Source organism: Hyperolius riggenbachi, chromosome 2 (assembly GCF_040937935.1).
Source record: "Hyperolius riggenbachi isolate aHypRig1 chromosome 2, aHypRig1.pri, whole genome shotgun sequence".
Taxonomy (NCBI): domain Eukaryota; kingdom Metazoa; phylum Chordata; class Amphibia; order Anura; family Hyperoliidae; genus Hyperolius; species Hyperolius riggenbachi.
Genome location: NC_090647.1, coordinates 322,650,134 through 322,672,202, shown reverse-complemented (window position 1 = coordinate 322,672,202; position 22,069 = coordinate 322,650,134). Strand labels below are relative to the sequence as shown.

General features: G+C 42.3%; 1 protein-coding gene across 5 annotated transcripts in view; it reads right to left on the bottom strand.

The window, feature by feature from the left end:
- Window positions 1–2,889: 2,889 nt before the first annotated feature.
- RPS6KA1 (ribosomal protein S6 kinase A1) overlaps window positions 2,890–22,069 on the bottom strand; it is a 208,722-nt gene continuing 189,542 nt past the window's right edge. For 4 of the 5 annotated variants that reach the window (XM_068269245.1, XM_068269247.1, XM_068269246.1 and 1 more), the window contains 9 exons: window positions 18,944–19,068; window positions 17,193–17,318; window positions 16,906–16,995; window positions 16,650–16,808; window positions 16,380–16,541; window positions 12,472–12,548; window positions 9,885–10,002; window positions 6,156–6,293; window positions 2,890–5,521 (listed from right to left, as the gene is read on the bottom strand). In XM_068269245.1, the coding sequence (XP_068125346.1) occupies window positions 5,399–5,521; window positions 6,156–6,293; window positions 9,885–10,002; window positions 12,472–12,548; window positions 16,380–16,541; window positions 16,650–16,808; window positions 16,906–16,995; window positions 17,193–17,318; window positions 18,944–19,068 (1,118 nt within the window). In that variant the 3' untranslated portion in view covers window positions 2,890–5,398. The remainder of the gene's footprint in view (window positions 5,522–6,155; window positions 6,294–9,884; window positions 10,003–12,471; window positions 12,549–16,379; window positions 16,542–16,649; window positions 16,809–16,905; window positions 16,996–17,192; window positions 17,319–18,943; window positions 19,069–22,069) is intronic. The other variant, XM_068269244.1, reaches the window with a different exon arrangement.

The following is a 22,069-nucleotide window of genomic DNA, read 5'->3' as shown; positions in this document are numbered from 1 at the left end:
GTCTCTTCTTGTGGACCTGTCCCTCAGATCATCACTTTCCTTTTAAAATTGGCAACATTGGACCAAATACACCTGGCTCTGAGATCTTGTCCAATGATATACCATCAGTGAGGGTTAACACACATGTGCCTTTTAAAATGCAAAGCAAGCCATACACTGTACAATTTGTGGTAGATCAAGTACATAGACATGTTCCTGATATTGATAATTGATCTGGTCTGTCACCTTGCTCCAGTACAGTGGTCTGCAAACCCATTCATCAAAAGAGCCAAAGATCAGCAACATAACAATTAAGATTTCTTTTGAGAGACATTTTTTTTTTTTCAAGAACCATGTTTTTAGGAGTCTGTTTAAACTAGCTATTGACATTAAGTAAAAGCAGATATCATAGTAGTAATCTTATATCATGACCAAAAATGATATTTCACATTAAAATAGAAATAGGACAATACTCAAATTTAATGTGAAGTATGACCTTGCATTTCCTTGGAATTTTGTAAATAATGATTAGCCTTCAAAGTTATTGACACAGCCTTGCATTAATAATGATGAGCCCCCACATTGCAACTGCCTTGCAAGAATAATAAATAACCCCCGTATTGACACAGCCTTGTATTAATAATGGTGGGTGACACTGGGCCGACTCACAGGGTGACATTGGGCTGACTGACCTTTCAGCAGTGTACTAGTTATTGGCAGGCTGTTATTTTATCCTCAAGTACACTTTAATGAGGCGCATCATGATTAGGACTGGAATAATACTCAATGGCCTGTGTGGAGAAGTAAGTTTGTCTCTGTACTATGCTTTTGTAAAAATATAAACTAGGAGGGTGTGTTTTAAGTTCCCTGCCACCACCCCCTTCTACATGCCACTCTCCTTCCCATATGCAGTAAGAGTTGTAAACTTATGGAACATTTTTAACTACCTAAAGACCGCCCCACGCCAACGGACGTGGACGCGGCGGCAGCCCCAGGACCGCCTAACGCCAATTGGTGTCAGGTCCTGGAGCCGGCTATTGAAGGAGGTCGCGCGCGCATATCCTTCTCGGCAACCGCCGCACGGGAGACTGTTAGACGGCGACATGTACAGCTCAGCGATCGGCCGCAGCGCTGTACTGGGGACAGCCGTGTGACACGGCTGTCCCCTCCATAGGCTGGACAGTGATCAGCTGTCATACGCTGAAGCCTATGACAGCTGATCACCCTGATTGGCTGGCGGTAGGGAGGGAGGGAGCAGGGGAAAAGAATTTAAAAAAAAAAAGTTATTTTTATTTAAAAATAAATATTTATGTAAAAAAATAAATGTGGAGCGATCAGACCCCACCAACAGAGATCTCTGTTGGTGGGGGGGGGGGGGGGGGAAGGGAGGGGGATCACTCGTGTGCTGTGTTGTGCGGTCCTGCAGCTTGGCCTTAAAGCTGCAGTGGCTAATTAGGGAAACACCAGGCTGGTCTTTAGGGGGTTTAAAGAGACACTGAAGCGAAAAAAATATATGATATAGTGAATTGGTTGTGTACTATGAATAATTACTAGAAGAAGATTAGCAGCAAAGAAAATATTCTCATACTTTTATTTTCAGGTATATAGTGTTTTTTCTAACATTGCAGCATTCTATAATATGTGCAGATTACACAACACTCAGCATTCAAAATGAGTCTTTCAGAGCTGTCTGTGAACTAATGACCTCTCCTCTAGCAGATAAAAAGTAAACAGTTCACTTACAGTTGAGATAATAAAAGTCAGATAACAGCCCTCTCCAGGACTAATGCTGGGAATACACGTTTCGTTTTTGCCTTCGATTCGTTCGGTAAACGAATCGAGTGTTGAAAACGTATGTGAAAATAGTCATAATCTCATTATAGTTTCGATTAATAGACCCCAAAAACGAACGACTAGTGATCGAACATGTTTGATATTATCTCTCTTTATCCATCTAATCGAGCCATTGGTAGGCTTGATGGCTGTTCAGATCGATTATATATTCGTTTATGCCGTCCGTCCCTGTACTACGTTTCATTTCTTTGCAGCCTTCGATCATTGGAAAAACGAAACCATCAGAATCGAAAAAAAAACACGAAACCGTGGGTGGTGATATTAAAGGGAGGGTCCAAGCAAAAAAAAAAAATGAGTTTCACTTACCTGGGGCTTCTACCAGCCCCATGTAGCCATCCTGTGCCCTCGTAGTCACTCACTGCTGCTCCAGTCCCCCGCTGGCAGCTTTCTGACCTCGGAGGTCAGGGCCACATTGCATACATTTTTACGCATTCCAGCTAGTGCAGGAACAAAAATGTACGTGTTGCACCACTAACGCATAAAAATGTATGTGTTAATGTTCCTGCACTAGCGGGAATTTGTAAAAATGTACGCAATTCGGCCCTGACCTCTGAGGTCAGAAAGCTGCCAGCGGGGGACTGGAGCAGCAGTGAGTGACTACGAGGGCACAGGATGGCTGCATGGGGCTGGTAGAAGCCACAGGTAAGTGAAACTCATTTTTTTTTTTTGCTTGGACCTTCCCTTTAACCGTACGATCGATTATTTCGGGATCGAAAAGGACAAAAGGCACAATCGAAACGAAGGTTTTAACGAAGGCAAAAACGAAACGTGTATTCCCAGCATTAGACTTAGTTGAGAGTTAATGGCTTGTTTGCATAGAGATAACTGGAGTTTCTTAACTCTTCCTGTACTGGAAACAATTAGACTGATGTATCTGATCTTAATGTTTTATTTCTTAGCTGTACTACACATACAAATCATAATATCATAATATTTTTTTCGCTTCAGTGTCTCTTTAACACTGCGGTCCTTAAGTGGTTAAATAAGAAAACATCTATGAAAAAAATGCATATCATAACTAGCAACTTCAATATAATAAAAACAGAATACAGAAACCAAAGTTTAAAAATATTTTATTAAATGATTCTGTTTGGTCTTAAGTACACATAAGAGTTCTGTGTTTAGATTAGTTAACCTTGGCATCTGTGGCACCTGTGTGCATGAGGTTAAGCCGTATTCACTAAACATTTTCATACAAACAGGTAGACCCAAACATGAAAACTGGTAAAGTGCAATTCTGGTTTACATACTGGGAGGAAAAGGCCATTTGATTTTCAGAATTACTTTAGTCCAATGTTCTCAAAATGCAGTAATAACATTCTTGGTAAGAGAAGGGAAAGAACACTAACAGTAGGTAAACACCAGCATATCAAAATTGTGCATCTGTACCACTTTCCTACCTATGCAGAATTGATTATAGGATTCACAGCATACTCCTGATCCACAGATGTACAAACACTGGAGTAGTTTGGCATCTCCAAGCAGACTTCCAATAATTCAGCAAATCTACCCAATACACATCCAGTAATTAGAAGTTCTTCTGAAAACCTTGCCATGGAAATGCTTTATTTTTCAAGAGAATCCATCAGTTATGGAACTGCCCCGTGCCTCCTGGGCTACCAGGCAAAATGAAGCATGCTGGAACACACTCTTTCATAAGGGTCTATTGTTCACAGTGTGATAGGCCTCTGACACCCCAAAAACCTCAGAAGGTGGTAGAGGTTGTCATTTGATCTTGAAGTTTACATTACAAATAAATGGTTTCTAGGATAAAGTTCTCAGTGATTTGTCGTTGCTTAATATGCAGAGTGCAGGTGTTGGACTGGGTAGTTTTCCTAAATTCCTGGAGTCCAGATTGCTCTGAGGCTGGATTTACACTCTGTGCATTGCATAACGCATAACAAACACACACACACACACACACACACACACACACACACACACACACACACACACTATAATCTGTGTGAACTGCAATGCAGACTGGAGACATTAATTCAAAGCCAGCTTGCAGTGAGTTAGAATAATGCAATCTATTACAACACAGAGATGAGAACAGGCCCATAGAACTGTATGGGCAGTAAGGTTGACATGCAGAATTATTCCATAATGCAACTGATGCATTGTGAATTCACCCTTATGCAGCATAAGTATAAGGAGTGCTTCTTCGTGGAATGTACACACAAAGAATGGTCATGGAGTGAATGGTCATGGAACTTCATCTTATTTACACTTTCAAACAACTGTCCACCCAAAGCAAAACAACCAACTGAGTGGTGGAGGAAAAGTGTTAAGAAGCTTTGATTGGCCAGTGTAGAACAAGACTCTAGAATTCTAGATGTCACTGCAGCTTCTACTCCAGCATGACATAGAGCCTTACAATACAGAGGCAGAAGCTCTTTCCTTGCTGTGTAAGTAGCAATCATCTGACTGCGTGGAATAGATTGTGAAAGGGTTATGTACATGGAGTCATAAGCAATCAGAGATATTGCATGGTTAAAAATTAATAAAAAAAAATAATTGGGAGTAAAATGGCAAAAAGCACCAAAGCCAGCTGCCCTGCCTGGACAATTATTATTCATATATATGAATATCTTCTCTTTCACCTTTTGCCAGGTCACACAGAATGTACACCTTTCCTGACATCATGCCTAAGAAGGCCAGCTGCATATGAAGCCAAAACTGTACATGATCTCTACCCAAAAATATGCAACTACCAGTATATGGACTTTTATATTAGGTCAAGAGATTCCCTTACAAATGACTGAACAGAAGTGATCGGTAGGGGATCGGAAGGGGTCATATTCCTCTGTCAGCAATACACTATCAATTATACCATTGTTACTGGTAATTGACACTACGGTTTAGCATTTCTTTACCTAACATCAATTTCAGTTTTGTATTCCAGAATTTTTTGAAATCACAGGTCAATGCTATTAATATGGAGTAGTTCAAATGTATTTGTGCTCGACTTAAGCAAGCATTAGCTCCTTGTTTTAAAAGTTCACTGGATAAAGCAATATGCTGTTCTTTTCACTGATGCACTCTGAGCCCTTAGGTGGGTGAATACATGAATTCTGCACTGGGTATTTGTACACAAACAATATGTATTGGAATGTGTGCACCAATTTGTAATAGTGGCACAAAAGGAAACATTTTAAAACTCAGAACTCTGACATGTTAAAGATGAAACAGCAGTCTCTCTTACGGTCACAGACAGCAAGAGTATAAACAGCCCTGAGATAGTGCTGCAAAGAGATGATGGGAGGTGTGTAATGATTCACAGAAGAGCAATGGCCACCTCTGATAAAACAGAGCCATCTATGCCTTGTTCCATGATTTGTACATTTCCTTTTGGGACCCTCACAGTCTCCTGCCAGAGTACTAGGAATGATGGCACATCAACCATGTGTGCCTTGTACAGTCAATGCTGGCAAGAATAACACAGCTTTATATGGTCAGGGTAAATATGGTGTTGCACATTTTCTGAAAGCTCTTAATGGCTTAGAACCACCATAACAAGTCACCAGGTACGGGAAAATGGATTCAGCAATAAAACAAATTGCTAAAGAGTGGTGGACGGTAGTTTCTTGACTCTTCGCTGTGCGAGGATGGAGGATTTGATTGGCTGCAGCTGAGGTGTTGGCTTCGAGCTGTTTAAGGCAGAGTATGTGGCAGCCATAGCTCCCTGCAATGTAAAACCACACATTTGTTAGGCATTAGAGAAGGGGCTATTACACAAAGACTAATAATTTGAAAGGGTTCAAAAATTTCATTTACAACTAGTCATGTATTCTAAAGCCCTAATTTGGCACCACCTAACCTTTTTCTTTCATACATGGGGCTTGTACAGAATTTTTTTTTTTTGCTATTTTCCAACACATTCTAAAATGTCAACCTATTTCCACCTTCCATGACTTCTGAATAGGCATGTCTGTGGCATGTACTATTGCCTTATGTGCACATAATTAAGAGGTCAATGAGATGCTAAATTTTGGCTTGCATGTAAATTTAATGTAAACTGTATGTAGCCTTCCCTCATCCACCCAGTAATCATAACACAGAACTGGCAACAGCTAGGAGAGAGAATTAAGCCACGTAATAGGGAGAGCAGAGGCTAGATATTTCAGTACAGCAGTGCTATACACTGACTTAGAAAAGCTAGGTGCAGGTCACATGCACAGTACATCTGGTAAAATATAGGCGGTTTGGCTTTAATTAAGGTTGGCTAATGGGCACTATTTACCATGAGCATAGTATGAGGGTAGAGCAGAAGATGTGAAAATTATGATAACTCTCCATGTATTTACACACATACTGACCATCACCAGCTGTGCATCTTGCCGATTAAGATGACTCTGAGGTAGCAAATCTCGTTTTGTGATCCACTCGTGTTGCAGAACTTGACGCGCAGTTAGCCGACGGTGGGGATCCACATGCAGCATACGAGACACTAGATCCTGTAAGACATAACAACCTGCACTCAGACTTTGCTAGTGTATAACATTTGATGAACAGGCTCAAAGTACTTTGTAAAATAGTCCACAGGAGAATATTTAAAAAAAAAAAAACACATTCAAAAATTCAGTTCATATTCTTAAAATTAACAAAGGGATTTGCACTACTTCAAAATATATAATATAAATACAGTATAACCATATGCGAGATGGTTGAAGGATTTCAAACCAAGGATGGAGAGGGACTATATATTTAGAATGAGAAAGGTCACCTAGATTAAATACAAGCCAGTCTTTAAAGTGAACCTCCAGACTAAAAATCGACTCAGCAGCACTGAAAAGGCCTGGTGTTTCTTTAACAGTTTCACAGCATCAGAACTTTGTTTCTCTTATACAAGCCTCATTTTTAGATGCACAGAAGAAAACTGCATGTTTCCACTGATGCTGTGCACAGCATGATGGGATTTCTGATGTTGTTGCTCTCGTTCTGCTGTTTTGGTGCAAATTTTTTCTTCTTACATTTAGAATTTAACATTTGAAGCCTAGTGTGTGCAGCTGGGAGGGGTTATCAGGACACATGACAGTTGGAACTGTGTCTCCTGCTCCTTGTCACCTCCTTTCAACCAAAAAGATGGCTGTCCCCATGACAAAGATGGCAGCCCCCATGAATCACAAACATTTGCCTGTTTTTTTAAAACAGGGCAAGTAAGATTATATTACCAATCTATTCTAATTAACATAACTAATATAACTTAATGACAGTATGTTTGTTTAGGCTGAAGTTCGCCTTTAACAGAGGAAGCGACCTGATCAGGAAATCTCAGATTTTATTATTGAATTTATATTTCGCCAACATATTATGCAGCGCTGTACAATACAATATACAGTATGGATTATAATGAATCTTAAAAATGCAATATGCATAATACTATAAAGCAAAGTGCAAAGATGCTCAATAGTGGTGTATTTATACTTATCTGGGGCTTCCTCCAGCCCCGTAAGGTGCATGGATTCTCTCGCCGTCTCCCTGGGCAGCTCCATTCTCTTGTTACCCACCCCCCACCCATAATCTGGCCGATCATGTGCAGAAAAGCACAACTGCCAACATTACCGGTGGCGATAACAAAAGAGTAGAGCAGCCCAGGGAGACGGCGAGGGAGTCCAAGCACCTTACAGGGCTAGAGGAAGCCCCAGGTATGTATAGATACACCACTATTAAACATCTCAGGTACACTTTAAAGTATACCTAAACATTATCTGGGAGGCTGTAAACTTGCTAGATTCTCAGAAGAGACTACTCTGACCGACCAACTTGCCAGAGTGTACAAGGGTTAACAAAGTCAAGAAAGTTCATACAATTCCTCCTAAAAGACACTTGTTTTGTGCAATGGGACATTTGTTGCGATGCGATCACCGCAGATTTGAGGCTTCTTGTGACCCTGCTAGTGACCTACTACATTGTGGGCAGGAAGTGGATCACTGGAATTTGCATCAGGCCGCACATGTGCAGTGCACCGCCAGGGCTGTGGAGTCGGTACAAAAATCTTCCGACTCCAACTCCTCAGTTTCTGAAACCACGACTCAGACTCCAACTCCAGGTACCCAAAATGGCTCAGACTCCGACTCCTTAGTCTAATACTTAACAGGGCTGTGGATTTTGTACAAAAATCTTCCGACTCAGACTCCCGACTCCACAGTTTATGAAATCAACGACTCAGACTCCAACTCCGGGTGCCCAAAATTGCCCCGACTCCTCGACTCAGACTCCACAGCCCTGTGCAACGCACCACGCTCCCATCATGCAGACTGCCTGCGTCGTCCATTGACTTGCATCATTGTATAACCCGTGCGGTAGGCATGGATCATATAGTAATATGCTGCAGCCTTTGCGTTGGTATTGCAGCAATTTGGATGCTTGCAAGGGCAGGGACCACCTCCTATTTGTATATTTTGCTGCAAATTAGCATAGCAACGTGAACAAATTTTATCGATATCTCAAAACACACAATAACTATGTATTTGTACTGCTGTATGTCATGATCATACAGTGTCCCCAATATTTGTTTTGTACCATGTACAGTGCTGCAGAAGATGGTGGCGCTATATAAATAAAAATAATAATATTATTCCCTGCACATTTGTATCTTTGGCTGCACAGTATACAATCCACCTCATCCATATTCAGTTGTATGCACAAGCGATGCGTGGAAAATTGTGTCAGTCACTGTATTGGCACAATGCTAAATAACAGATTCAGATTTAAGACATCACCTTTGAAGCCAAAAGAAGAAAACTACAGAGGTATTGTATCTGCATTAATAGATCTACAGCCGCATGTAAGAATAGCTAAGAAACAGATTTTGAAATTTAGTTCCGAAAGTGATATTTTATAACGTACTATAGTTTATTGTAAATAAGTAAACTCAAAAGGCGCATGCATACGCATGCACTGCAACTGTTGCCCATAAGGATCAGGAATTAATGCCTACAGTGACAGTTGCTATGGGGAGGGTAAAGGTAGCCATACACTGGTCGATTTGCCATCAGATTGGCCAACAGATAGATCCCTCTCTGATCGAATCTGATCAGAAAGGGATCATATGGCTGCCTTTCCTGCAAACAGATTGTAATCGGTTTCATGCTGAAATCGATTCACAATCTGTGAAGCTGCCCCCCCCCGCATACATTACCTGGCTTCGGCCGGCACGACTCCCCCGGTCTCCACTGTCTTCTTCTCCGCGCTGGGCTCCGAGTCCGGCTGGCTGCTTCACTGAACTTCCTGCCGGGGAAGTTTAAACAGTAGAGGGCACTCTACTATTTAAACTTCCTGCCGAGACAGGAAGTTCAGTGAAGCCAAGCCAGCCGGACTGGAGACCAGCGTGAAGGGACAGCGGAGACCGGGGGAGTCGCGCCGGCCGGAGCAGGTAATGTATTGCCGCTAGAGTCGGTCGTCGGGCATTCGAACACCGCTATCGACTCACTCCCGACCCGCCGGCGATCGAGCAAAATCTTCCGCACGGACGGATTGACGGGAACAATTGATTTCAGACGGAAATCGATCGTTCTGTCAGCGTTTGCGCGACGATTTTACAGCAGATTTCATCACAGTGATTGAATCTGCTGTATATCGGCAGGAAAATAGGTGTATGGGCCCCTCAGGAAGGACAATGGCTTAGTACATGATGGAGAAGCTGCCAGTGGACAGGGTTTAGAAAAGAACAATGGTATCTCCAAGATCTGGTGAGCTGGATCAAGAAACATCAGAGGACAACTGTATATGCTAGGTTCTTGGCTGAGATGGTCTTGAACATCTGCATCGGCCAAGCTCCATCTGGTGTGTGTGCAAATCGTAAGACAGGCTAACCAAAAACAGGTGCAAGGGTAACACTTCAGCAGTGGCCTAGAACAAATCAGATTATTTTATTGTTAAACAGTAGAAACTTGATCAATTTATAAGGAAACGGCTACAATTTTGCCCCAAGATTTCCTTGTGCCCCCCTTTCTGTAGAGCAAACCTTTTCTTTGTTTTGATGAAAGAACAACCAGGGTACATTTCAGGTTCGGCCAATACTTCTATACACAAACTCACAATACCTTTGCAGAGTCTGACACAGTGTTCCAGTTTCCTCCTTTTAAGGTAAACTTTCCAATGCCAATCCGAGCCAAGATTTCTTCTGGTGTGTCTTCTGGTCCATTAGCAAAAGGAGTATACCTGTAGATAGAGGTACTTGTTTCAATTTTAACAGGCTTGATTAGATTTTAAAACTGATTGAATGCTAAGGCTTGCTTTTCCAAGGTTTGGTAAATAAAGCTGGTCTTTTTTGCTAAGAGTATGTCCCATATGCATGTGTGTGTACATCACTTTATAGTATGCTGCATTTTCTTTTATTTTATCCCTTTATGGTCTCTGATGAGAAATCTTTTTGGGTGACATCTGGAAGCAGAATTATTGTGTTTTAAAAGTAAACTTCAGCTCAGTCTTCTGATGGCGCCGAAGTTACTCCCTTTGTGCACAAGTAGGGTCCTTGCCTACTCCACATACACTATATGGAAAGGGTCAGGGAGAGGATAAGTGGAGTAGCATTAACCAAAGATTGCAATACAGGAGACACTGGTAAACTGCAAAAGCAGGAACACACTATGCCATGCACAGCAGACTAAATCAATATTACTGGGGGTGCAGCACTGCATCCTGCACAGTAAAAGGCATCCAAAGAATGTGTCTGGATGTCCTGTGCCCAGAAACAGCCCTGCTTGGCAGGGTAGATATGTATCCCCAAAATTGGAATGTTGTACGGGAAACAGATACTAAGCTGTAATGAGGTACATTGAATTATGTAAATTGGTCTATGTACTTTAATTTGCTTCAGAAAAAAAATGTGTCAGCATTGCATGACAATCTCCTAGCTTAGCGATGGTGGGGTAATTACTCTCATTCTCCCATTAATGTCAACAAAGGACTAGAGAGGTAATTGGGTGCAATTTTCTGCTAATGGACTAAACTGCAGCATTGTGAGAGTGAGGAAGCTCACTCAAGCAAACAAATGTAAATAATTCAGCATTTATGCAGGTTCATGCAAATGAATGCAGCTTGAAAATGGGCCACATACCACCTTAGCAGGATTAATTTGGTCAATTTTCAAGCTACATAAGTGTGCACAATTTGTATAGTCCTGCATCAACTGAGAATTATTTGCATCTCATTAACTTTTCCTAATCCTGCACACAACTGTATGAGCAAATTTCAAGATCCTAGGCTTCCCAAATAACCTCTCTGATAAGTCCATTTTGTTTATAAAAAGCTGCTTGGCCCTTGAAATGTTGCTGCTCGTTGTTCCTATTTTATAATCAAACTTTTGAGCTATATACTGTATTACAGAAGTCCTCTGTTGCAGCTTGCTCTTGTACATCTGGCCTGATTAGCTGCAGGCTTGGAGGACAGAGGAGAAAGAAAAAAAGACTATATAGGGAATGTACAAAGTGAAGACAGCGTCACCTACATCACAGGCTACACAGGCGGTAGACAGCCTTTCTGTAGGGGATACATGTTGGTATGTAGTGTAAAGCTGGCCATACACCATATAACCCTGACTGCACAACTATGTACTTTAATAGGCAGACTCCAGAATACATTTAACAGAATATGTAGGCAAGCTTGTATACTACAGTGAATTACTTAGATAAAAAAGTACATAATGTCGATTTTATGTTTGGCCAGCTTTTGATTTGTTAATTCCACACAGCAGAGAAAACTTGGCGTTATTAGAAAAACATATTAATCTAATTCTGTTTTTATGGCACCACTAGTCTACATTTCTCCTTATCAAGTTAATAGTTAGCACCGTAAAAGCATAAACAGGAACTCTTTCAACCTTGTATTTGCACGTGCACTACTCATGTAACAGAAGCCGCCTGGACCAATGCGGAAAAAGACGGAGGCCACATGGACAAGGGGACCCCGAGCTGTAAAGCGGCAGGTAGCCGCTGTGTATACCTACTGTGTCAGAAGATGCACATGGAAAGAAGACGGTAGGCCACGTGGACGGGGGACCCGGAGGTGTACAGTGGCAGGTGGCCGCTGTGTATAGCTAGTGTGTGACAGAAGATGCACATAGAGAGAAGATGGCAGCATCAGGCAGCCGCTGTGTACAGCAATGCCAGAAGTTGCCACCCACACTGGAGGAGAAGAGGAATGCCTAAAAAGATTCCAGAGAAGGATGGAAGGGATGCGTGGACAAGCCGGATGGAGAAAGGAACCCGGCGCTGGATGGGTAAGAGTCGTGCATCTCTGCGGGTTTTTTTTTTTCCAAACCTTCAGACCATAAGATGTACCCACTCCCCCCCCCCCCCCCCCCCACTCCCTCCCTCAAGTTTTGGGGAAGAAAATTGTGTCTTGTGGTCCAAAAATGTTTTTTATTACAAAAGTATAGCTGTGCAGTGCACAAAACGAAGTATTGCTAATTTAATGCAAATGTCTACCCTATGCATTTAAAAAAATAGGATGCTGAACTAGGGCTTTAAATATAGAACAACTTTCATGCCTATCTTTTTGCATTCAATCTGGCTGTTGTCAAGTGCAGATGTCACGTGTCTGTCTTGCCAGATAAGCAGCTTGCTCTTCTTTCCCCCCTTCTTTTAATGACCTACCATTAACTGTCATGATGCCTGTATGTGCACTTACCCTGCCAACATTGTATAGAGGAGGATTCCCAGGCTCCAGATGTCACAGCCTTCATCATATCCCTGCCTCTTCAATACCTATTAATAAATGGTGGTTAAGCATTATGTCAATTTATTATGACAATTCAGTAGGAGTCTTATTAAATGTACAATTCTGAGAGCACACAGGCTGCTATTTTAACAGGTTGAAAGTTCAGGCAGCTATTTCCAGAAATACTGGTTAATCGGGGCTGTGGTTTCCTTGTATTCAAGGGAAAACAAAAATGCAAAATCCTGGTGGGCACTAAAATCTACTCCCAAAATAGCAACACCACAGCATAGTTTATACTTAATTAGCAAACTTTATTTGCAGCAATTTAGCTTCTCTTTATTACATTACGTTCACACATGGGACCCTGAGCAGATCACGTGGGTATGCGTTCTGCCCCCTGGTCCAGCTACTATAAATTACATTGGGACCGGCAACTCTCTGCAAAGTTGCAAAGTTACCCTGGAAGCTCCTCTGTGCACTAGACACAATGACGTGCTGCTTGTGCACAGATAGGCTGAGAGGAGGATGACTGAAGCCGGAGCTTGCGCAGACCGAATGACCCGACTTCCGCTTCCGGGGTCATAGTGCAAATTTGCCGAGAGCTACTGGCCTCAATGTAATTTACAGCACAAGGGGGGTGCTTTACATCACAGCCGGTAAGTAGGGGAGTATTACCATGTATTCGTGGGCACGCTTTAATGCATACACACGCAATCTGCTCAGGGTACCTTTAAAGAAAACCTGAACTGAAAATTAAAAGTCAAAATAAACATACACAAGTCACACTTACCTCCCGTGTAGTCTACTCCTCAATCTCTTTCTCCTCTCCTGCATCCTGTTTGTCCAATGTGATCAAGGGAATTCTCTGTCCTCCATTTTGAAAATGGCCATTACCCCATAACAGATTTCTGGTCAGCACACAGTTAAACTAACATCGCCCAGTTGAGTCATAGGGAAACATGGACATTACCGGGCACTTCAGTTGTCCACTCAGCTATAACTGACAGCAACTGATACATTTCAGTACTGACAAAATGTTATCAGAACTGAAAGGGATCATTGTCAGAAGAAAATGGTGAGCTTCTGAGAGGGACTGATGGCAAGGTAACTATTTCATGTTCATTTGAAGTTACCTCATGTGTTTATTTTAAATAATTTTACTCAGTACAGGTTCCCTTTAAAGAGAACACCGCATGATGTCTGCAGTGTGGTGGTCAGAGCTGCGTATCTGAAAAATGTTGTGCTAAAATAAGTGCGTTTGAAGGGCAACCACCACTAAGCCTGTGTCTCCATCTAAACTGAACATAACAGCCTCAATACAAAATATCACATACATTCACCTCAATTGAGGGGGAAATCTGTTTATGTGGTCACTGGATTGTGTACTCAAAAAACAGATTTGGAAGTTTTTTTTCCTTTGAGTTTTTCAGACGTTATCAAATCATTTGGATAGTCCTCAACTGTCTAGTCAGCATTCTGACTAAATCTCTGAGGATCTCTGTTGCCTAGCAGGGATTGTAACAAGAGTACAGTATAGATCAGACGCTACACAGACGTCTCATCAGCCCCCTGGCTAGTGATGCATCTGTTGCTATGTTCGGGGATGAAGGGACCATGAGCAGCGTGCAACAGAGTGAATACCTGTGGCCCGGGGAGAACAATGTGGGTATACAGTTGTTAGGTTTCACTAAAGAAACAGAACTTTGTACACAGGCTGGTTGGTTGACTCCTGATTCTTGGCCATGGTGGTCATTGTACGCCATGGCTGAGTTCAGACCAACGTGTGTACGTAGCTTAACACATAGGTCAGGGTTCTGCAACCTTTAAGACACAAAGAGCCACTTGGACCCGTTTCCGAAAAGAGAAAAAAAACTGGGAGCCACAAAACCATTATAAAACAAATAGTTAGCAGATATGACCCCCACATGCACAAATCGTTAGCAGATATGACCCCCATATGCACAAATCGTTAGCAGATATGACCCCCATATGCACAAATCGTTAGCAGATATGACCCCCATATGCACAAATCATTAGCAGATATGACTCCCATATGCACAAATCGTTAGCAGATATGACCCCCATATGCACAAATCGTTAGCAGATATGACCCCCATATGCACAAATAGTTAGCAGATATGACCCCCATATGCACAAATAGTTAGCAGATATAACCCCCATATGCACAAATAGTTAGCAGATATAACCCCCATATACACAATCCTTCAGCAGATCTGACCCCAATATGCACAATCCTTCAGCAGATCTGAAAAGAAAAACCCATTTACTCACCTAGTCAGAAGACCTCCTGTCACGATCTCCTCCTGTCCCGACCTCCAGTCCCGACCTTGTGGCGCGCAACTCCCACGATCCTCTTCCTATGTCACGTCCTGCCTGCATTACACTGCAGGGCTATGGGAAAATGGCTGCCCGAAGCCCTGCACTGCACTGGTCCAGCGGCCTCTCTGATAGGCTGCCGGCCAGCAACAGCACACGTCACACGCGCACCGCAGCCACCGACACCGGAGCCGCGGCGAAGGTGAAAAAGAGCCGCATGCGGCTCCGGAGCCGCGGGTTGACGACCCCTGACCTAGGTGATAGCCAGAGAAATCAGAGTAGCTGAATGCAGACAGATCCACAGATAAATTAGTCCTTTTGAATAGCAGAATGGCTGGGTTCATCCCAGGATACACAGCATATCTTTATTAGTACAACAGGAGCTGTGGAAAGATTTTCTGAAAGCTCACTTAAAGTAAGGCCATGATGACAACTTTTAGTGGGCAGAAAAGTTATTTTGTGATCTTTCAAATCAGATTTTAAGTCACAGAATAAAAAAAAAATAAAAAAAAAAAAGTTAAAATGATTTGCAGCAACCTATTTGCAGGATCACTGTCATTTAAAGTTGACCTGAACTCTTGCACAGGACAGAAGAAAAACAGAGAAATGCACCCTGTATGTATAGAGAGTTTAACTTGTCTAATTCCCCCTCATTGTGTCTAATCACAAGTTGTAATTTGATCTCTCCCGTGTCACGGCTGCCATGCCAGAGATGGCAGATCTCATTTGAATGCACAGGATGTTAATAGGTCTGCTTCCATGAATCAGGAAATAGAAACAGTGCAGATTTATTTTAGGATTTGTATCAGCTGTAACAAATACATGTTTTTCTTTAAAGGTTATTATGCTGTTGCTTATCTTTTAGAGCAGAGGACGTTCTGAGTTCAAGTCTGTTTTAAAGGACATCCGAGGTGAAAATAAACTGATGAGAAAAACAATTGCATCTATCCGCCTTCTCATAAAAATGCATTTTATTTTATTTTTTCAGATATCCCACAGTTTTATTTTATATTTAAATCTAGCTTTTAGGTTTTTACTGGTTCATGGTCTCTTTGTTCAATAACACCTTTATTGATGTCAGAACTCAAACCTATGAATTATTGACCCTTTTTATCTCTTTCATGCTCTCAGAAGCCATGAACTGGCAGGAAAGTGTTTTATGGCTGTAATTACTTATCAGTGAGGGTTATGCTATAGTCTGACCCATGCAGAAACTGTCACTTGCATACCTGATTTTTAAACGCTTTCAGGCAGAGAAAAAAAAGCAACACAGCCTAGTTATTTGTGTGCCTGGCACTATACATACACATGTCTATCTCATGTCACATCGGTTGTCCTTTAATGCATAGTAAAATTACTTTTAAAAAAATCTTTTGGCTTTGGCGCCATAGTAGCACCTCCTACTCACTCCTAACAATTCTAATGCCCAAGTTCAGACTTTTTGTATAAATATTTAACAGGAGAATTGTAATTTTTTCAAAAATAAAAAGCTGAATATAATTGCTGCAACAATTCTCCATGGTTTGAAGGTATGTCATTACCTCTGGGGCCACAAAGTTAGCAGTGTAGCAAGGAGTCATCAATAATCCATTTTCTGCCCGCAGCTGTTTAGCAAATCCAAAATCACAAATTCTTATTGACTCTGGATCTCCGGACTCATCAACATAGAGGATGTTGCTGGGCTTCAAATCTCTATGGACAACCTGTAACAGGGAAAGCAGTATGATAGCAGTGGGATGTGGCAAGAGGCTGCAGACGACCCTCTTCAGGAAGTTGGGGAAATATGAGAGCTGTGTGCAGGATAAACGTACCCCTTGGGAGTGCAGGTATTCCACAGTCTTGCAGATTGTCAGAAGAACCGCGCACGCTTCCCTTTCTGAAAAAAACTTCTGCCGCAAAATTCTGTCCAGCAGCTCTCCACCTCTCATGAGCTCCGTAACCAGGTAGACCGAGTTCCCTTCTTCATACACCTGCCAGGAGTTGCAGATTAGCCTTTACCCAGGACACACAGAAGCCTGCTAACACACATCCATCACTGCCTTAGCATTATGGAAAACCAGCACTTACATCCTTTAGTGTGATAATGTTGGGGTGCTGGCCATATCTGCGCAGGATCTCAATTTCTTCTGAAGGGTCCCTTTTGGTTTTGTCTATTACCTGCAACAACAACAACAAAAATTAAATACGGAAATGTACACATAGAGAAGAAGATATATTCAAAGGTACTGCTTATTACAGAGAAATACTCATCTAACACTTAGAAATGAGACAAAATACAGAGAAATTGCAGAAAATCAGAGATGTAATAAATACAAATAAGTAGGACATTAAAGTGAGAGAAAAAGTTTGTGTACCTTCACAGCATATTCCATATTGGTTCCCTTGTGGACACACCGCTTACACTCAGAGTATGAACCCACACCGATGGTCTCCCGAAGTGTGTACACATCAGCAAATGAAGCATTCTTACTGAGGATCTTCTTAGAGCAGACAGACAGAGAAGTGATATTATTAAAGATTTATATAGTACATAACATTCTCTGATGCGTTATAAATGTACAGTACAGTACATAATTACATGTTACAGACCAGGGTAATACAGATCCTTGTAGAAGCTACATAACAGAAATAGCAAGGCATATACAGCAATAACATAACAAGAGAGCCACATGCCTGCGCACGATTACAATCCAGAGCCTTAAACTCCACTCTAGCAGATTGCTTGTTATCTTGAGTGGGAAGCACATTGACACTAAACTCTGCATTTCAGCAGTCATTATTACTTGGTCAGTGGTACGGGCTTTACATTAAAAGATATTGCCCAAAAATATTTTTGGGTACTACTTCTGATACATCAGTTTCACAGAGGACAACTTGCTTTGCAAAATATCTGACATTCTCCCAAACCATCAAGTTTCCTATGTAAAAAAAAAAAAAAAAGCAATGGTATTGCAAACAGTACCCAGTGTATGCAGAAGGGGTGACCATTGGCTATTTGAAACTTTCTGTTAAATACAAAAAGCTTCAGAGTGATTTGTATGGATACGGTCATCACAGAAGCACTTGTGCACTAAATCTACACCTTGCAGAATCATTGGTTTTCGTGTTCAACTGCAGCTCTGTGACTGTTCACAAGGATTATAAAAGGCAGGTAAGAGTTTTTAGTGATCCAGCAGCCTGTCAGCTCTGCCTGCAAAGCATATATACGTGGAATAGATCACACAGTTCTTCAGAACTTCCACAAAGGTGCGGGCAGCCGCCCTGTGCCCACACCATGAAACTGATCCCCCTGGTCCCCCGCAGCAACTAACTTAATTTCAGGTGACTCAGCGAATTGATAGCCGCTGCGCCTGTGCGGCCCTGGTCACGCACATCCTTGATCATGCGCATGCACAGTACGAGATTTTCAGCGCGGGCACAGGGCGGCTGCAGGGGGCGTAGACACCCCAGGTAAGTTAAACTGGCCATTTTTTTTATTTTCTTTAGGTTTCCTTTAAGACAAAAATCAATATTCCACAAAGCTGTGAAAAACAATTGCAACAGATCTTTGAGACTTGCATCTCTGAGATCGGTCTGGAACGTAATGCACAGACAATTTTTCTCATTTTTGCCTGGAGTCATTTTATATTGCATGAAAGACCTATGTCCCACAGAGTCTGCTGCTGCAATATGTCTAGAGGCGGCAATATGTAGCTAACCACAGATCAGTATTCGCGCTTGTACAATCAATAACAATCTCCAGTTGCTCAGCAACCAAAAGGAGGAATCTGTCCTAAAATGATTCAAATTCATTAGCTACATGTTGTACCGACATATCGCAGCAGGAGTCACCGGTGTTACATGCACCAAAATTAATGGTAAATCATTCCAATGAAATAAGTACACAGACAGACTGCTTACACAGGGTCCCACAAAGATAATGGTTATTGGGGTTCTGAACAATAAAAGTGCACACCATATAATAGAGGTTAGAAACAATTTAAAAACTCATATGCAGTAACATGCATAAAAAAATATATAAATCACTATACAGTTCCATCGCATAGAAAGAATAATGACTAGGCATAGAGACATGAGGTAAAACACAAGTTATGTGAAACGTCACCTTTGGTACAGATAGGGTAGGCTGTGTAGAAGATCGTCCGTCGTCGTCATTAAGAGTAGGAGCTACAAAGCTAAATCCACGGAAAAGCTGATGAGCCCCTGCACTTGGGGGGATTCCAGGAGAATCTGTCCAAAAGGAAAAAAAATGATAGTCTCAAATTATGCTTTGGAAATATACTAGAACTTTAAGCTGGTACTGGTTTCATCCCAAGTAATGTTCATATTTCCAGAGCAAAAGACAGGACTAGCAGAAATTCTGAACAGCCCCTGTCCTATGTGAAAGCATGGACTAGCTCACTCATGATCATATCTCCACCTGGTCTGGGTTAGTGCATTGCAATTGCATGAACCCAGCCCAGGTTAGAATGACACATCCACTCCTGAATGAAGCATTCAGGAGACATTGCTAGAGAGCACCAGAATGCACAATGTATTCATGCTATATGGTGCCACTCCAGTGTATTGTGACCTGAGGCTGAATCTCAGCAGTAAACCGATCTCTGCTGTGTCCTCCTACACTTTTTAAGGTGGCTTCCACAACTCTACTCCTCTCATATGATCCATTCAGTGCATGTGCACTTCAACCCACAGCCAACCAATCAAGAGGCAGAAGCAGCAATACGTGCAGAGGACTGGACAACCCTGGAGCTCTGTCAACTGGAGGGAATTGGGTAGGTCCTGCTCTGCATTCCAGCCAAGCCACTTGTGCTGTATCAGCACTCTAATGAGGAGGTGGTGCCACAGCAGGGAAAAAAACAACTCATTTGGGGTATTACCTTAGGTTTTGTATTTTTTACTTATAAGCACCCTTTTTACTTGCCAACTTGCTTATAGGTACTCTAAGTGTGGTTAAAATTATGTCATGATCAGTTAAACAATATTCAAGGCTATGATCAATAATGCAGTGTGCTTGTAGAACAATTTACCCATGTTTTGAAATCCTGGCATGTTACTAACACTGTTCAAATTAAGCTAGAATATACAGTAAATGTTTCCCAAGTGGGTTTGGACAGCTTCTGTCATATTAGCAGTGCCAGGGATTCAACTTTTCCTTATTTTTTGTGTATAGATGTAAGAGTTAGACTTCTATAATTCCGTGGAAGTTAAAGTTTAGACTACTGTAGATACTTGAATTTTCCCTTGGCCTTCTGCATTTTGTAGTGTGTGAACATGGCACATTTTGTTTCAGTGCCTTTATACCAGGGGTGTAAAACTGAAATAAGAGTGGTCCAAAATGGAACACAGGGACCATCATAGGCTAACCTCAATGTCCAGTAGCCCCCCCTCCCTTATAAAGTTCTCTGGTGTCTAGTGGCCTCCCTCTCTGACCTATACATTTCTCCGGTATCTGGAGGCACGCCTCCCTCCCCTATACAGTTCCCTGGTGTGTAGTGGTCCTCCTCCCCCTATACAATTCCCTAGTGATTAGTGGACCTCCCTCATACAGTTCACTGGTGTCTAGTGACACCCTCCCCCCCCATTCAGTTCCCTGGTCTCTAGTGCTTTATCCCCTCCCCATCTGGTTTCCCTGGTGATCTAAGGCTTCACTGCCAATCTAGCTTCCCTGGTGATCTAGAGAGGGCCAAACGAAATGCAAAGTGGGGAAACCACTTGTGGGTCAAATCTGATGGCTCTGCAGGCCAGAGTATGACTTGTATGATTTATATAAGGGCAAATAACCAGGTTTTTCCACCCCTAGCACTTAAAGCTGAACTAAACCATAAAACAAAAAAAATCAAATTCAATTTGCCAAAAATGTATAGGGAGAAATGTGTAATGTGTAAATTACTCCACTCAGCTGTGTTTTTAGTATATAATCTAAAAGCATAACACAAAAATGTAGTCATTTAGTGCTTCGGGCAAAGACAAATTACTAATTCTGTTCTGGAAAATGCATCCCTAAAAGGAAACCCCCAAGGATTTAAACAAATAAAAAATCTACTTGCTTCCGCGAGCCCCTGGTGGTGGCCCGGGGTCCCCTTTGGTACAGATGCCGAACATCTACTAAGCCTGCACGACCACCGCTGGCGATTGTGCTCACATGATGTGGTCACCAGCGGCACTCGCGCAGGCGATGCCGACCTGGCGAGGTCAGCATCTGCTTCGGAGAAGACCCCAGCTGGAAGCAAAGCTGCAACGAGGGCACAGAACGGCTGCCAAAGGCCGGAGGAAGCCCCAGGTACTTGGCGTCATCATGCTGGCCGGTACGCATCGTCAAGGCGGCCGGCGTGATAGTACTGCGCTTGCTCGGTCCAGAGTTAGAAAACCGCACATGCGCAGTACTGTCACGTGTAGCAGCTGCCAAGCATCCAGATCCAGGAAATATCGACCCAACACCCGTCCCGGGTGTCGCCGGAAACGGAGCCGCCAGCGGGACCCAAAGAAGAGCTAGGAGGACGCTGGGGCACCTCGCGTCCTACAGGCTGGAGGAAGCCCCAGGTAAGTGAAATTTATTTGAACTACTGCTTAGGGTCCCTTTAAGCAGACTGTGATTGTCTTTTGTTGTGACTTAGATTAAGACCAGATCACATTTTATGAACAATTTGTGCAGAATGTTTTACAACCATTTTGATTTTACACTGCATTGAAGCTTGAGTGTTACATTCTGCCAAAGCATTTAAATTGCTGTTTCGTTCCAGCACGGCACTGGTAGCAGCTTTTGCTAGTAGTCAGTGCAGACGATGAAATTTAGACATTCATTCACCACACTGTCCTCATGTGCACTGCAAAAGGTTCATTTGAACAAGTAAAAGATTTGTAACAGATCAATGTGATGCAAATATTCTTCCTTGCATGCAGCTTTACATTGAGCCAAATACATGCAGGAGTTTCAGCACGTTTGGCTGAACTGCAATCCACATGTTATTTGCATACAAACCTGTAATACACAGCTCACTGATCACAAGATTCTAAAAGCTGAAATTAATGCTGGGGACAACATATTTCCTTTATACAAAACAAACCTGGATCATGTGGCAACAGGAGACTGACCATCCTGCTAACACTAATGGAGTGCACAAGCACAGTTTCCCACAATTTGCATAGCCAGCCAGGATTAAACTCGATCCTGCGGGTGACACTGTTGGGACCCAATGCTGTACAGACATCACTAAGCAAGAGCCAAGTG